Raw genomic sequence first — 18,263 nt, 5'->3', positions numbered from 1 at the left:
GCAAAAGTAACCTGTGCTCTCAGTTGAAATGACCTGGTTGCTTCCTTCTCCTGGGCTTTCTGCAGGTCAGTCTGGGAGCTGTGCACACACAAATCTTTACAAACAAAGAGTTTGTTAAAGTGGTCTTGTGAGAGCTGCTGAGGTGGGTGTGGGCACCTCATTGCCTGCGTTTCATGCTGTAATGCCTTCAGTGTTCACTTAATAAAATGAATGGGCTATGGGAGGTGATCTTTTTCAGGCTGTGCCCATAAATTCAGGAGACGTTTTTCAGAACATTAGGCATGGCATTTTACTTTGGTCTTAGATTGTTATGTGTTCTTATAAACACGTTATTACTTATTTTGACAACTGTGAGAGTTGGGGTTGCTCAGCCTGGAGAAGGCTCCAGGGTGACCTTAGAGCAGCCTTCCAGTACCTGAAGGGGCTCCAGGAGAGCTGGGGAGGGACTTTGGACAAGGGCTGGGAGGGACAGGATGAGAGGGAATGGGATTAAGCTGGAAGAGGGAACACTGAGACTGGAGATTAGGAAGAAATTCTTTCCACTGAGGGTGGTGAGACACTGGAAGGGGTTGCCCAGGGAGGCTGTGGATGTCCCCTCCCTGGAGGTGTTCAAGGCCAGGCTGGATGAGGCCTTGAGCAACCTGGGCTGGTGGGAGGTGTCCCTGCCCATGGCAGTGGGTTGGAACTGGGTGATCTTTAAGGTCCATTCCAACCCAAACCATTCTAGGATTCTTGTGTGGCTCAATCAGCAGTAGAGTTCCAGCAGCAGAGGCAGTCCACAAGCAGAACATGCAGCCAGAAAATAAGCTGCACTCCTGAAGGGATCACAGCAAACTGCTGTTGGGGAGACAGGATTCTAGCAGTCTGTACTCTTCAGAAAATTCTCAGTATCTGCATTCTTGATGGCAGTTGGATCATTTGGATCAGAATTCATCTTATCTCTGATGATGTCCCTCTATCAATCCCATTTTCCCTTCTAGGACAAGAGGTTAAAGAGAATTTCAGGTGCCTTCCAGCTCAAACCATTCTGTCATTATTCCTTCAAAACCCTTTGCTGAAATAACCAATTACCTGTTTTTCACTTTGGTGTCATCAAAGGCCACTGCAATGTGGCTGTTCCTTGAGAGCCCAAACTGTTTGCCACCTTCCAAGATGCTTGGTTCAGTGTCAGCAGCACAGGATCCCTGCAAAACAGGCAGCAGTCATTCACTTTTCATTTTTAGCAACTATCTCAGCTGGGCACATGCTGGAAGTCTGAGAGTATTCCACTGAACCTAGATGCTGGCCCTGCAATTTCCCAGTGCCTTGGAGTCTCACCAGACCAGCTCAAGTTATAAACCAGTGTGACAGGAACTTGGTGTAAAAGCAGAGCTCATTAAGCTGGCTGTAAAAGCAAATAAAAGTGATACATGAACATTGCTGCCTTCCTGCCACCAGTGGACATTTACAAGAGTCTGAAGTGAGTTGCAGGCAGCTTGGGGTCCCATTAGCTCACACAACTGAGCTTGACACAGCAGGATGCTCTCTTGCAGAACTGAAGCAAGGCTTAAGCTTAAAAAGGATGCTTTGCTGAGAACTGGAAATGTAGTCACCTTCAAAACACTCAGTTAAAAGCAGTTTCAGATCCTGCACCTGCCAACAAGCCCTCCCTGTCACTTCTTGCTGTTGTTTTACCATTTTCAAGAGCTGCTATTCCTCCTGCTGCTGCTGAAAGCCCCCCTCCCAAAGAAGCCAAAGCACTGATGGATGGAAGGAACAACTGTTGGACTCCCTCTGCTGTCTAATGCAGACACATTACCCAGGGGGTAAAGAAAGAAAAACCCTCCCTGCCCGTTCTGCTTCTGCTAGCCTTGAAGTGGTGCCACAATGGAAGGAAAAATATCTTCTGCCCAGTATAATTTCCTCTTTTTTAATTTCACCAGGCCTTTTAATCTCTGGCCCTAAAGCTCTTGTGAGAGGGGTGCCTGGGGCAATGTGAGGCCAGGGTAATTACCAGCTCCTACTCCTGTCTGGCTCTTGCCTCCCGCTGAGAGCATTGTGAAGAAACTACTCAAAGGATCTAACACAGCACAACATCAGGACAATACCGCTGGGAAGAAAACAAACTTTGATCGCTGCCAGCTCTGTTTTCAAGCACCGCGGCTGATATCATTGCAGATTGGCAACAGTCTCTTATTAGAGCCCTGACTCAGCAGGGACCTGCAGAGCACAAGGTGTGAAGCCTGCCTGACAAACAGCTCTTTGCTCTGCAACACTTTGAAAATGTCACCAGTGACTCAGCAGGCACTGAGCTCTCAGCCACAAAGAGGAAGGTTCTTTCTCTTCTCTCACTCAGTTTTTCAGTAATGCTGCTAGTTGTTTTTTTTCCTTTCACATCTCACAAAAAAAAAAATTCACACCAGCATAAAGCACTTATGAAAATTAGTTTGAAACACTGAATGCATTGGAGTGATTATGACCATGGATTGGGCATGACAGAGCAGCACACCATGGATTGGGCATGAAGAACAGCACACCATGGATTGGACATGAAGAACAGCACACCATGGATTGGGCATGACAGAGCAGCACACCATGGACTGGACATGAAGAACAGCACACCATGGATTGGACATGAAGAACAGCACACCATGGACTGGACATGAAGAACAGCACACCATGGATTGGGCATGACAGAGCAGCACACCATGGATTGGGCATGAAGAGCAGCACACCATGGACTGGACATGAAGAACAGCACACCATGGATTGGACATGACAGAGCAGCACACCATGGATTGGACATGAAGAACAGCTCACCATGGATTGGGCATGAAGAACAGCACACCATGGATTGGGCATGACAGAGCAGCACACCATGGATTGGACATGAAGAACAGCACACCATGGATTGGACATGACAGAGCAGCACACCATGGACTGGACATGAAGAACAGCACACCATGGATTGGACATGAAGAACAGCACACCATGGATTGGACATGACAGAGCAGCACACCATGGATTGGACATGAAGAACAGCACACCATGGATTGGACATGAAGAACAGCACACCATGAATTGGACATGACAGAGCAGCACACCATGGACTGGACATGACAGAGCAGCACACCATGGATTGGACATGAAGAACAGCTCACCATGGATTGGGCATGAAGAACAGCACACCATGGATTGGGCATGACAGAGCAGCACACCATGGATTGGACATGAAGAACAGCACACCATGGATTGGACATGACAGAGCAGCACACCATGGATTGGACATGACAGAGCAGCACACCATGGATTGGACATGAAGAACAGCACACCATGGATTGGACATGACAGAGCAGCACACCATGGATTGGACATGACAGAGCAGCACACCATGGATTGGACATGAGAGGGCAGCACACCATGGACTGGACATGACAGAGCAGCACAACAAGGACTGGACAGGAGAGGACAGCACACCATGGATTGGGCATGAAGAACAGCACACCATGGATTGGGCATGACAGAGCAGCACACCATGGACTGGACATGACAGAGCAGCACACCATGGATTGGACATGAAGAACAGCACACCATGGACTGGACATGAAGAACAGCACACCATGGAATTGGACATGACAGGACAGCACACCATGGATTGGACATGAAGAACAGCACACCATGGACTGGACATGAGAGGGCAGCACACCATGGACTGGACATGAAGAACAGCACACCATGAATTGGACATGAAGAACAGCACACCATGAATTGGACATGACAGGACAGCACACCATGGATTGGGCATGAAGAACAGCACACCAAGGACTGGACATGAAGAACAGCACACCATGAATTGGACATGAAGAACAGCACACCATGGATTGGACATGAAGAACAGCACACCATGGATTGGACATGAAGAACAGCACACCAAGGACTGGACATGAAGAACAGCACACCATGAATTGGACATGAGAACACACATGATGGACATGACAGACAGCACACCATGGATTGGACATGAGAACAGCACACCAGGATGGACATGACAGCACACCAAGGACTGGACATGAAGAACAGCACACCATGGATTGGACATGAGGCACAGCACACCATGGATTGGACATGAGAGGGCAGCACACCAAGGACTGGACATGAAGGCAGCACACCATGGATTGGACATGAGAGGGCAGCACACCAAGGACTGGACATGACAGAGCAGCACACCAAGGACTGGACATGAAGAACAGCACACCATGGATTGGACATGAGAGGGCAGCACACCAAGGACTGGACATGAGAGGGCAGCACACCATGCATCACAACAAGTACACATCAGCATGCAGCAGGGGGAGCAAACAGGGTAAAAGTCAGCAGGCACACCATAGGGTAGGGATGTGTGAGAGCAGTCCCCCAGTGATCATCTACTTGGGAAAAACCTTCATGTTCCCATCATGCTGGGTAAGGGTTCTAATTACTTGAAGCCTTTTAGGCTTATATCCAGTTTTAACAAGTGAGTCAATATAAGTCTGTGTGTGTAATGTTTTCAATAGCATTAGGGCTTGTGGCCATGTGAAGACAGGGATTGACTACTGGCTCTGGAAGAGAGAATACAGTGCCACACACTGCTCTGTGGCACATGGTACACTGACCTCTTCTGACACTGGCATTGAGGCACCCTTGGTGAGTCTGCAGATGGCACCAAGCTGTGTGGTGTGGTCGACACGCTGCAGGTGAGGGACCTGGACAGGCTGGAGAGGTGGGCCTGTGCCAACCTCATGAAGTTCAGTGAGACCTTACAGCAGCCTTCCAGTACCTGAAGGGAGCTGCAGGAGAGCTGGGGAGGGACTTTTGGCAAGGGCTGGGAGTGACAGGACAAGGGACAATGGCTTTGAGCTGGAAGAAAGGAGACTGAGATTGGAAATGAGGAAGAAATTTTTTAGAATGAGGGTAGTGAGACACTGGAACAGGTTGCCCAGGGAAGCTGTGGATGCCTCCTCCCTGGAGGTGTTCAAGGCCAGGCTGGATAAAACCTTGATCAACCTGGTCTAGAGGGAGGTGTCCCTGCCCATGGCAGGGGTTGGAACTGGATGATGTTTAAGGTCCCTTCCAACCCAAACCATTCTGTGATTCTCTGTTTCAATAACAGTAAATTGAGTCCTAGGCTTGTGTCTGTAAGTCAGAGGGTCTGGCCCTGACACCTTGGCTGCTCCCCAGCACCAGCACACGTTGGAGTTTTACTTCAGCCCAGCAGAACGACTAAGGAAGGGCAAGCAGTGGGGAGTGCCAAACACTGTGACGGAATCATACCAAGTAGACACTGCTTATTTACTGGCCAGCAGTGATCAGTAACAGTGAACATTCACTAGCCTGATGTGGAATTGTCAGCGGAAAAAAAGCAATCAGAAGGGTGTGATAAATACTTCCAGGCGTTATTCACAGCCCCATGTCTGCTTTACATTTCTCCAAGGACAGCAGCTTTACAGCCTGCACAAACTGTGAAATTGTGCCAGGGGAGGGTTAGTTTGGAGATGAGGGAAAATTTCTCTGGTACAAGAGTGGTCAGGGATTGGAACAGGCTGCCCAGGGAGGTGGTGGAGTCCCCATCCCTGGAGGTGCTCAAGAAGGCTGTGAACATGGCCATGGTAGTGCTGGGGTGATGGTTGGCCTGGATAACCTTAGAAGTCTTTTCCAACCCACAAAATTCCATGATTCTATGATAAGCATGGATCATCACTGAGAGGGGATTTAATAAATGTTTATAAATATAATCTGAGGCCTGGGTGTCAAGAGGGAGGGGCCAGGCTCTGCTCACTTGATCCCTGTGATAGGACAAAGGGTAAAGGATATAAAATACAGCACAGGAGGTTCCACCTCGACATGAGGAAGAACTTCTTCACTGTGGGGGTCACAGAGCCCTGGAGCAGGCTGCCCAGAGAGGTTGTAGAATCTCCTTCTCTGGAGACTTTCCAGCCCTGTCTGGATACATTCCTATGCAACCTGCACTGGATTCTATGGTCCTGCTCTGGCACGGGTTGGACTCGATGATCTTCAGAGATCCCTTCCAACCCCTAACATCAGGGGTGGTGTGATCAGCCTATAGAATCACAGAATCATAGAATGTTCTGGGTTGGAAGGGACCTCCAAAGGTCACCTAGTCCAATCCCCTCTGCAGTAAGCAGGAACATCCTCCACTTGCCCAGTAAAATAAGGCTTGTTTCTTTCATTAATGGCCTTAACATGTCTTGGGTTTAAACCTGGCTGCTTAATCATCTCCCATATTACCTGAGAACCTCAAGACTGAACTCTTCAGCTGCACTTCATTCCTGTCAGATGTCAGGGACTGCTCTGGTAAGCCCAGAAGCTGGGTGTGTATCTCAGTGGAAAGGGAAGACACAGAAGCCCACTGGTGGACTGTCACACATCCTCTAGACACAGTGCTGGATTAGCAATTACAAAGAAAGTAATCAGAGGAAAAAAGAGCACCACTGAAGTGGTCCCCACAGTTGACTGAAGAGTGTTAATTAAAACAATGAGTGCATGGAGAAAGAGTGGAAGATACCATCCTGGAGTCAGCTGCAGAGGTACCGCCGGCGCTCCTCACCTCAGCCGCAAGCCAGTCCTGAGCAGCAGGGAACAACACCAGGCATAAGCAGCAGTTACTCACAGCTGGGAAGCATTGTGGCCTCTGTAGCAAGCAGCAGCAGCAGACCAGTGCAATTCCCAACTGTCCTGCTTCTAGAGGTTGTCTTGTCTTTAGCAGAGGCTAGGGGCTTTACATGTGGGATGAAACAACCCTCCCTTTTTCGCATGAGAGTTAAAAAAGGTTTTTTCAGGACACTAAAAGGACTGTCCAAGGACTTCACTGGAACAGGTACCTGACTGAAGTCTGCTATGGAGAAATGATTCCTTTATGCTGCATATTTGCTATATACAGTCCCTCTACACTGAGCTTCTGCATAACTAACTGCATTATGAGTGCTGGGTCATTACTAGACTGTAGTTACTGACTTCCTTGCAGTGTCCCCCAGAAAAGTATTTTTGAGACCTTAGATGTATCCCAAAGCTTGCTTTATTTTAAATGCTTTGAAGTTTCAGAACACTGAAACAGTTTTGTGTTTTCCAACAGAGAAAGTAGTTGGTTTATTTCTGTTTTCACTGGGGAGGCCACTTCTGGCATTCTGGGTTCAGTTTTGGGCTCCTCACTCCATGAAGGACATTGAGATGCTGGAGTATGTCCAGAGAGGGGCAACAAAGCTGGAGAAGGGTCTGGAGAAGAGGGCTGGGGAGGAGCAGCTGAGGGACCTCAGGTTGTTTACTGTGGAGAAGAGGAGGCTGAGGAGAGACCTCATTGCTTTCCACAGTTCCTTGAGAGGAGGCTGTAGTGGGGTAGGGGTTGGACTCTTCTCCCTAGGATCAGGTGATAGCAGGAGGAAATGGCCTGAAATTGTGCCAGGGGAGGGCTAGTCTGGAGATGAGGAAAAATTTTTTCTCTGCAAGAGGGTCAGGGACTGGAACAGGCTGCCCAGTGAGGTGATGGGGTCCCCATCCCTGGAGGTGTTCAAGAAACCTGTGGCCATGGCACTTTGGAACATAGCTTGACGGCCATGGTGGTGTTGGGTTGATGGTTGGACTGGATGACCTTGGAGAGCTTTTCCAGCACAAACAGTTCTATGATTCTATGATCTCCTGTTTCAAGTTCATTCTTGCTGTGTGAGCTACAAATCTCATCTCTTTGCAATGTGGCTGGCTGTTGGCATTAATGAACAGATAGACTCCTCTCAATGCTGCTATCTAAAAATTAGTCTCTAGGCTGTGAGAAAAGTTGCCCTCACTCTCTGATGTGCTTCTGTGGCTTTTTTTTTTTTTTTGTTTATAGTGTTTGATGCAGGGATAGAATGGCTGCTGACTGCACACTTTCACGACAAGAGAGCACCAGGCTGGTTAACCCTTGTTACCTTGCTGCTGCCTGGTTGCTTTTTTGTCTCTGGTAGCCTTTGGATGCTGCACATTTGCCTTTCAGCTTTGAGCAGCAGCTGCAGCAGAGCCCTCGTGTTACAACTGCGCCACCTGGTGGCGACGAGTCAAAAGGGCTCCCCTAGAGCATCAGGAAGCCGACTGTGGAACCCTGGGGCTGAGAGCATGGCTGGCTGGAGCCCCAGCTCCCCTCCCAGGTACACAGATCATTGCCTTGGCTAAGGGACTGCTTTCTGGAAGGACTTGAGGGTGCTGGCTGATGAAAAACTCACCATGAGCCGGCAACCGTCACTGACAGACCAGCAGGCAGCTGTGTGCTGAGCTGCATCCAGAGCAGGGAGAGCAGCAGCACAGGGAGGGGATTCTGCTCCTCTGCTCTGCTCTGCTCTACTGAGACCCCACCTGGAGTGTACAGCACAGCTCTGCAGCCCCCAGCGGAGGAAGGAAATGGAACTGTTGTGCAGAGGGTCCAGAGGAGGCCACCAAGGTGATCAGAGGGCTGGAGAACCTCCCCTGTGGGGACAGGCTGAGAGAGTTGGGGCTGTTCAGCCTGGAAAAGAGAAGGCTCCAGGGAGACCTGAGAGCAGCCTTCCAGTACTTGAAGGGGCTCCAGGAGAGCTGGGGAGGGACTTTTCACAAGAGCTTGTGGTGACAGGATGAAAGGCAATGTTTAAAACTAGAGCAGGGTAGACGTAGACTGGAGATGAGGAAGAAATTCTTTCAGTGAGGGTGGTGAGACACTGGAACAGGTTGCCCAGGGAGGCTGTGGCTGCCCCTTCCCTGGAGATATTCAAGGCCAGGTTGGATGAGGCCTTGAGCAACCTGGGTTGGTGGGAGGTGTCCCTGCCCATGACAAAGGGGTTGGAACTAGAATCATGAATCAGAGAATGGCTTGAGCTCCAAGGGACATTACAGATCAACCAGTTCCAACCCCCTGCCATGGGCAGGGACACCTCCCACTATCCCAGGTTGCTTAAAGCCACATCCAGCATTATCTTAACCTCTTCCAGGGATGAGATGTCCATGACTTCCCTGGGCAACCTGTTCCAGTGTCTCACCACCTTCACAGTAAAGAATTTCGTTTTCATGTCCAGTCTAATCCTACCCTAGATGTGAAATGAAGATTAAACCTGATCCAGAGTGGGAGCACCTCTCCAAATGGCTAAAGGATCTCATGAAGCCAGTCTGGGAGGAGCTGCCAGAAATCCTGACCCATTTTTATTTGGTGCTAGTAAAAAGAGAACTTAAATCACGTCCTGGGCTGCATCAAAATAAGTTTGGTCATCAGATGGAGAAAGGTGATTCTGCCCCTCTGCTCTGGCAAGACCTGCACCTGCAGTGCTGTGTCCAGCTCCGGAGCCCTCAACACAGGAAGGACATGGACCTGATGGAGCAGGTTGAGAAGAGGGACACAAAAATGATCAGGGGGCTGGAGATCCTCTGCTATGAGGACAGGCTGAGGGAACTGGGGGTGTTCAGCCTGGAGAAGAAAAGTCTCCAGGGAGACCTAATAACAGCCTGCCACTACCTGAAGGGGCTACAGGAAGGATGGAGAGGGACTGTTTCCCAAGGCCTGCAGGGACAGGTCAAGGGACAATGGCTTGAAATGACAGAAGAGCAGGTTTAGATTGGATGTTAGGAACAAGTTCTTTACAATGAGGCTGGTGGAACACTGGAACAGGTTGCCCAGGGGGGTGGTTGGGCCTCCATCCCTGGACGTATTCAAGTTGAGACTCGGCAAGGCTCTGGGCAACCTGATCTAGTGGAGGATGTCCCTGCTGAGTGCAGGGGGGTTGGGCTGGATCAACTTTAGAGGTCTTTCCAGCCCAGCCCATTCTCTGATTTTATGATTCTCATGTGCTTCAGACAACAGTATACTAAACATCACAGTGACAGGGATTTCCCATAGGAAAAATTTCCCCTCCAACCTTGACCAGATATTGCTTGGCTTACATCCTGAAGTGCAAGGGTTTAAGGCTAAGCACTGCAAGCCAAAGGGAATTCCACTGCTATATTGTTGGGGTTTTTTTTAAGTTACCCTTGTGATTTTCCAAGCAAATGACATCAACCAGTTTCCCATGATCCACAAGTTTTAGTGACCTGGCACAAGGTCATGCTGACTGTCCAACATCATGCTGGATTTTTGAGGCAAATCACTTCAGTGGATTTTTAATTTTTGTCTGGGAAAACAAAGTTCTCAAACTTTATCTGAGTGAAGTGATCTACACTTACAAGTGCTGGAGATACAGATGGTGTTGGAGGAGGAGGGGAAGCAGGAGTTGTCCTTGGCCTTTCTCTCTCCCCAGGTTCAGGCTGGATCAGAACTGTTGCATGGGTTGGTTTGTCTTCATCCTCAGATGGCCTAACCTCTGGTTCTGGAGAGGGACACCGGCCAATATCTGCGTTTTCAAAGGACACAGGCTGGGCAAAGTCCATGGGGCTGAGGACACACAAAGAAGTTGATGTCTGGTGTTAGTTTTTCTGCCTTCTTACCACTCATTTGTGAGGAATTTATATGCTGCAGTGTACTGCCACTTCATGGGACACGAGCCAGGATCTATCCCTCCTCTTTGAGGTATAGAAGGACATTTAAATCAGAGGTGATAGTCACTCTTGGCTTTTCTTCCTACAATCAGTGCAGAGAGACAGGCAGCCCCTCGAGCCAGTGTGGTGAAGACACCATATGCCCAGAATTATGCCCCCAAATATTGTAAAACTTGTCCCAACATATTTGGGCAAGTTCCCCCCTTCCACCAGCCTCCTTTCTGGAGTGGAGGACAAAGGCCCAGATGCAACCTGCCTTCTAAGGGGTAATCAACTGCATGCACCCATTGCATGGGGTGCTCATGGTTCTTTCAAGTAAGGGCATCATTCTAGCTTCATGCTTTCTACAGGCTAAAGCAGGTTGTCGAGAAGAGTGCCCACTGGTCAAATCCAGCCTCGAGACACTTATAAGTATTACCCCACCTTGTGATCAAGTCGTTCTCACTATGCCCAAGCTTGTAAGCTCGTGGTGCTTAAGCCTTAGGTGCTAAGTGCCATTGCCTGTAAGTCTTCTCACTCCCACATGCACACATACTAGTGGCCACTGCAGCACAGAGAAGAAGTCAGCACCGCTGGGAAGGCCTCAGTTTGCCCAAGGAATCTGCAAAGGAGTTCCCTTTGCTGGAAGCTACAAAAGGCTACAGCTTCGAAAGCCCAGTCCCAGCGGATCGGGAGAAGAGCCTGCTGTGTCTTAAAGAGCACTGGACCCCCGAGGGTAAGCCTTTGGCATATAGCATCTGCTATAGCCACGAGCAGCAGACAACGAACCACAGAGCCTCTGTGGTGGCTGGCAAAGCAGGACAGCGTTCAGATGCGCCCTGCATGACCCTGCCATTTGTGGGAGATAAAGGGAGCTGCCCGCTTCGCCGATCCACAGCCGGTGACACGGGAGTAACTCAAAGTCAGGACCACCCTGAGACAGAGTCCTGTCCGCTCCTTTCAGCCAAGCAAAGGACTGCCTTGTAACCTTAAACAGGGAAGCAGTCCCCAGGAAGAATCAGCATTGCCAGCTCCACTTTGAGCCAAGGGGAACCACTGCTCCACACAGCGGCAACCCCGACCCAGCCTGCCGCATCGCAGGACCGACCCTGCGAGGGCTGACTCCGTCCGGGGAGTTGCACTGGCCCTGCCTCAGCTGGGGGACCGCCCTGCTGAGGGAAACCGCTGACCGGAGAAAGTCTCACCCCACCCGCAGAGGCAGGAGGAGAACAGAAGTCACTGACTCAATATGGACCAGCCCCATGCCAGCCCCGGGCCGACAGTCTCACCATCTCACAGTCTCACAGTATGTCAGAGGTTGGAAGGGACCTCAAGAGATCATCAGGTCCAACCTCCCTGCCAGAGCAGCATCATGTAGGGTAGTCTGCACAGGAATGAATCCAGGTAGGTTTGGAAAGTTTCCAGAGAAGGAGTCTCCATAACCCCCGTGGGCAGCCTGTTCTAGGGCTCTGTCACCCTCACTCTAAAGAAGTTTCTCCTCATGTTGAGGTGAAATCTTCTGTGTTCAAGTTTGAACCCATTGTTCCTTGTCTTATCACTGTGAACCACCCAAAAGAGCCTGGCCCCCTCCACTTGACCCCCACCCCTCAGGTATTGATAGACATTGATCAGATCCCTCTCAGCCTTCTCTTCTCCAAACAGCCCCAGGGCTCTCAGTCTCTCTTCACAGAGGAGATGCTCAAGTCCCCTAAGCAACCTCATGGCTCTCCGTTGGATTCTCTCCAGCAGGTCTCTCTCTCTCTTGAACTGGGATGCCCAAAACTGGACAAAGTACTGCAGATGTGGTCAGAGCAGGGCAGAGTAGAGAGGTAGAAGAACTTCCCTAGACCTGCTGAACACACCTTTCTTGATACATCCCAGGATCTCATTGGCTCTCTTGGCAACAAGAACATATTGTTCCATGCAGAACTTCCTGTCCACCAGCACTCCAAGGTCTTTCTCCATGGAGCTGCTTTCCAGCAGGGCAGCCCCTAACCTGTTTTGGTGCCTGTTGTTATTTCTCCCCAGATGTAGGACCCTGCACTTGTCCTTATTAAACTTCATGAGGTTTGCCTGCACTCAGCTCTCAGCCTGTCCAGGTCATGCTGGACGGCTGCACAGCCTGACAGGGTATCAGCCAACTCCCCCAGTTTTGTATCATCAGCAAACTTGCTGAGGGTACTCTCAATGCCCTCATACAGGTTGTAAGCAGGCAGCAGCCAGCTAGTGTAACCTAGTAGCTTACTTGGCTACAAAGAAAGACACAGTGTATCTTTTCCCGGGTGCAAGACTGGCTAACTTTCAGTTCAAAGCACCCATGCCTAGCCGCATGCCCTTCTAGCTGGAATTGCCTCTGAGAGCATTGGAGATCTTTCTCTGTATAGCATTAAAGCCCCCAAGCGTCTTGTCAAGTCGCCATCTGGTGGACAAGCGGTGGAACTGCACCCTTTGTTCCCTTCATTAGACGTTAATTCTGTAAATATTCTAATTGTACATACTAAAGCAGTTATGGGATGCATTTCACAACCGTGCACTACAATCTGCATATAAAATAGTGATTAATTGGTTGTTAATATTTTTAATAATTATTAATAAATTGTTTTTCATAATTAATATTCCATAATTCATAAATTAATAACCTCTCCATCACAGTCAGCTGTACCAGCCTAGGCAGGTGTGGCAGTTTTAGGCTGGGCCTAGAAAATTTTCCACAAATCTCGAGTAGAAAGTAGTAGAATGTAAGTAAATTATCATTGGATGTAGTTGTGCTTGTAAATGCAGCTTCATTTGCTTTCAGCTGAGCTGGTCTGGCAATTTTGTGTTGGGGGAGAATTTCAACCCACCACAGCAGGCTGGAACACAGTGTGGAGAAGTCTTTCTCTTCAGTGGAGTGTGGGGGGATGAGATCCAAATTTATGTACCTCAGTTATGTGAAAAAAAGATTTAGATGGGAACTTTCTACAGAGGTTCTCCCTCATTCACTCTTCACTTTCTTTCTACCTCACTGCTCCTTCCAGGCTACTGCAGCATGCAGATTCCACAAAGCAAATTCATTCCTGTGGTGGTTCTTAGAATTGGTATGGTCTTGGAGACCAAAGCTTACTGAAAATCAAGTGCTACAGGAGACCATACCTAGCAGTGAGGCAATTCTTACTCATGAATTTCTCTGATTTTATGTCAAAACAGACAGAGGTTGCTTTGTTTGTAAAGCAGCTCCTTAACTGCACAGCCTGTGGAGTGCATATTGCAGGCAAAAAGGAAAAGCATGGTAAGAAAACACCTCCAGGGCCTGCTGTTAGAGTGAGACTCCTTGCCTAGTGCAGCTCCTTTTGGCAGCTGAGATATTTAACCAGAGCTCATGAAGTGGGCATTTGTTGGCACTTACGTGGCATTAATGACAAGATTCCAGATACAGCCCTCAAAGGCTGGGATGTTTCTGAGAGGGGCAATCCGAAAGGCAGGGGAAGCACCCCCCACAAAGAGCTTCTTGACAGAGATGGGCTGGTCTGTTGGCAGTCTCTGGGTCTGGATTTTGTCTTCATCCACTTGAACAGTGAACATCCTGTTGAAAAGAGGTAAAAGCAAAGACATGCACGTTTTACTCTGGCTGTTTCTTGCATTGGAATCCTCACTTTGCAGCTCCTATTCATTCCTAACTCATCTATAACACTGAGCAACCCAAATTATAGGCTCATAGAATCACGGAGTTGTCTGGGTTGGAAAAGACTTCAGATATCATCCAGTTCCAACCCCTGCCATGGGCAGGGACACCTCCCTCTAGACTAGGTTGCTCAAGGCCTCATCCAGCCTGGCCTTGAACACCTGCAGGGAGGGGACATCACAACCTCCCTGGGCAACCTGTTCCAGTGCCTCCACACTTTCACTGTCAAGAATTTCTTCCCAATGTCCAACCTAAATCAACCCAACACCACCATGGCCACTAAACCATGTCCCACAGTGCCATGGGCACACGTGGAACACCTCCAGAGATGGGGACTCCACCACCTCCCCAGGCATCCTGTTCCAGTGCCTGATGACCTTTCAGTGAACAAAGTTTTCCTAAGATCCAACCTGAACCTCCCCTGGTGCAACTCGAGGCCATTTCCTCTTGTTCTATCACTTGTTACCTGGGAGAACTGGGCAACTGAACACTGTAAATGTTTATTGCACAGAGGCTGTTTTCATAGCTAAAATGCTTGGCTGTTTCATTTACACAGCTCCTAGACAGAACTGGTAGTAACTAAAGAACCTGAGTTAGATTAAATCCCCTTGGGCTAAATACAAATTGTCCAGTTTCAGCATAGTTTTGGGATGGATTCCTAGAAAGCTGTAAGCAAGTGATGTATTTTTCAAAGTGAAAAGTCTTATCTTTTGGGACAATCTGAAGGATTTCATAGAATCACAGAATGCTAGGGGTTGGAAGGGACCTCCAGAGAACATTGAGTCCAACCCTGCTGCCAAGCCAAGGTTGCCCCTTAGGACAGGTCACACAGGAACGTGTTCAGGTGGGTTTGGAATGTCTCCAGAGCAGGAGACTCCACAACCTTTCTGAGCAGCCTGCTCCAGGCCTCCAGCACCCTCACAGTCACAAAGTTTTCCCTTCTGTTCCTGTGGCACCTCCTCTGCTCCAGCTTGCCCCCAGTGCCCCTTGCCCTGTCCTCGGACATCCCTGAGCAGAGCCTGGTTCTGTCTTCCCCACACTGCCCTGCATATCTTTGGGTCTTGAAAGTCTCCAGAGAAGGAGACAACCTCTCTGGGCAGCCTGCTCCAGGGCTCCAGCACCCTCACAGTAAAAATATTTTTCTCATATTGAGATGAAGACTCTTCAGCAGTGGAAACAGGAGAGAGATTTCCCTAAGGTCCAGTTCAGAGCCAACAGACTAATTTAGGTTCTGTGAAGTGTCCCAGAGAGGACTTTTCTCTCCGCTGCCTTCAGGGGAAGTGAAGGGAAATCACTGCCAGGACGTGAGTTACCCTTTGTGCTGCTCCACATTAGCCATGGCTAGTGGCTGTCAATATTTTCATCAGGGTGCAGTATTTCATCTCATCTTTAGCTGCTGCCATAATAAACACTTTGGCTCCAAGCAGAACCCACACAATGAAGTGCATTCATCTTCAGCAGTACCCTACAATTGCCTTGGAGAAGAAAGTGAATGCTTCCTGATTATATGGACAGTTATCTCTCTGAGGAGTTGTCAAAGGGTGCTCCTCATATTTAATCAAATAAAGCTTGAGTCCATGATGAGCAGGGGAGGGGTTAATCTTAATTTGTATCTTTTCCCATCCATTTCATTGACAGAAACTGCAGAGTTCAGAGAGTTTGTTTTGTAGCAGAGCTGCTGTGAGAGGCTCCATCTGAAGAAGCATCAGCACTGGGTGGCATTGCACAGCAGTTGTGCCTTGCTGTACTCTCATGGGTCAGGCTACTGGACTTGTTACAGCACTGCAGAAAAGAACTTCCTTTGTTGTTCAGAGCTTCTCATTATCATCTGCATATTTGTGTTGGGCCACAGTGACACAGAACGGTTTGCAAAAGGCAACCCTCCCTTCTCAAAAGAAATTTTCCTCCCAAAGAATTCACAGCCTTACTTTGAACTAGTCATTGAAACTGGGGAGAGACACTGGCTGAAGGCATTGTTGACAAGACTGGTTTTTGTTAGCTGACAAAGGACAAAGCAAAGAAATCATCAAGAGGACAGAAGGGCACCTTGGGACTAGACAGAGAGGAATTGTTGCTCAAGACAACAAGACTGGACAGACTGGAGAGATGGGCTGAGGCCAACAGTATGAGATTCAGCAAGGTCAAGCCTTGAGTGCTGCACTTGGACCACAACAACCCCATGAATGTTACAGGCTTGGGGCAGAGTGGCTGGAGAGCTGCTCAGCAGAGAAGGACCTGGGAGTGATGATTAATGGCTGGCTGGACATGAGCCAGGGTGTGCCCAGGTGGGCAACAAGGCCTCCAGCATCCTGGCCTGGATGAGGAATAGTGTGGCCAGCAGGTCTAGGGATGTGATTGTGTCCCTCTGTTCTGCACTGGTGAGGCCACACCTTGAGTCCTGTATTCAGTTTTGGACTCCTCATTCCAAGGACATTGAGGTGCTGCAGAAGGAGAAGGGCAATCAAGCTGGTGACACAAAGGGATAGAACAAGAGAAAATAGCCTGAAATTGTGCCTGAAAGGAGAGGTTTGGGTTGGAGATTAGGAAAAATTTCTTCCCAGAAAGGGTTCTCAGGTACTGCAAGAGGCTGCCCAGGGAGGTGGTGGAGTCCCCATACCTGGAGGTGTTCAAGAAACCTGTGGCCATGGCCCTCTGGGACATGGTTTGATGGCCAAGGTGGTGTTAGGTTGATGGTTGGACTCAATGACCCTGGAGGGCTTTTCCAACCCAAACTATTCTCAGGTTCTATGATTCTATGGTTCTAAGAATGACTGCTGTTCATCTGGGACTGTGTGTTCTCATTGTTTGACCATCTGTGGCTGGGCACCTCTGTAACCCACCCCACATAGACCAGCACATGGCACCTCAGAAAGGCTCCAGGCTGCTGTGCTGCTGCTCTCCATATGCTCAGAAAACCTGTCTTGAGAAGATGATTTAATGCACTGCAGCAGTGGTTCTCATCCATAGATCTGGGTGATAAAATAGGTTTGCTAAGAACCAGGAGGTTAAAGATGCCAAATCAGACAAAGGGAGGTCTCTGGAGGAGCAGGCCTAGGAAAGCACATAAAAGTAATAAGCACTGGCACTGAGTAACTTCTAAGAATGTTCTGCCTCAACAGAAGCACTATGTGGATTGCCACAGACATCATGAGATTCATTTTGTTGAACCAGCTGTGCTGTGTGGCCTGTGCACTGGTAAGGATTTCACAGAGTCATTGAATGCTTTGGATTGGAAGGATCCTTAAAGATCATCTAGTTCCACCCCCCCTGCCATGGGCAGGGACACCTCCTACCAGCCCAGGTTGCTCAAAGCCTCATTCAGCCTGGCCTTGAACACCTCTAGGGAGGGGTCATCACAACCTCCCTGGGCAACCTGTGCCAGTGTTTCCCCACTCTCACTGTCAAGAATTTCTTCCTAATGTCCAACCAAAATCTACCCTGCTCTAGTTTCAAATCATTCCCTCTTGTCCTGTCACTCCCAGCCCACGTCAAAATTCCCTCCCCAGCCCTCCTTTGGCTCCCTTCAGGTACTGGAAGGCTGCTCTAAGGTCTCCCTGGAGCCTTCTCTTCTCCAGGCTGAACAGCCCCAGGTCCCTCAGGCTGTGCCCTCAAGGGAGGTGCTCCTCTGCTGATGTGTTACCCTTCAGCTCGTTCAATCCTCACGGAGTGTGCTCTGCCATCGTGGAACTCGCCGGGCTCTGGCCGGATGGTGACCCTGTGGGGGTCCCGACTCCCCGGGGAGATGTGCACTTCCAGTCGGCCTCTGTTCAGGAAGACTGCGTAGTAGGCCTGCAGGCAGCATGAGAAGGGAGGTTAGATTTGGGAAGAAATGTGTTCCCTCAGTTTTACATGAGTGTGCTTGCTGTATTTTCGTGCAGCAGACTGGAATTTGCTCACCACAGACCTGACACTGCTGCTTCAGTTGTGCTGCTGCTGCTGTGTTCATGTTCTTGTGTTTTTGTACTGAGTCCAACCCTAACCTATCACCTCCCTGTACTCATCTGTTAGACCATGTCCCTAAGCTCCTCATCCAAACATCTTTGAAATCCCTCCAGGGATGGAGACTTTGCCATCTCCCTGGGCAGCCTGGGCCAGTGCCTGATGACTCTTTTGGTGAAGAAAT

General features: G+C 49.3%; 1 protein-coding gene across 1 annotated transcript in view; it reads right to left on the bottom strand.

Moving 5' to 3' along the window:
• Positions 1–18,263, bottom strand: part of LAMA2 (laminin subunit alpha 2) — a 500,110-nt gene that overhangs the window by 23,383 nt on the left and 458,464 nt on the right. Inside the window, exons 55-58 of the mRNA XM_054393014.1 lie at positions 17,781–17,929; positions 13,865–14,041; positions 10,189–10,396; positions 1,072–1,184 (exon numbers count right to left, since the gene is read on the bottom strand). Of these exons, the coding sequence (XP_054248989.1) occupies positions 1,072–1,184; positions 10,189–10,396; positions 13,865–14,041; positions 17,781–17,929 (647 nt within the window). The remainder of the gene's footprint in view (positions 1–1,071; positions 1,185–10,188; positions 10,397–13,864; positions 14,042–17,780; positions 17,930–18,263) is intronic.

The sequence above is a fragment of the Indicator indicator genome, chromosome 27 (genome assembly GCF_027791375.1).
Source record: "Indicator indicator isolate 239-I01 chromosome 27, UM_Iind_1.1, whole genome shotgun sequence".
NCBI lineage: Eukaryota > Metazoa > Chordata > Aves > Piciformes > Indicatoridae > Indicator > Indicator indicator.
This window is presented reverse-complemented; position numbering and strand designations above follow the sequence as displayed.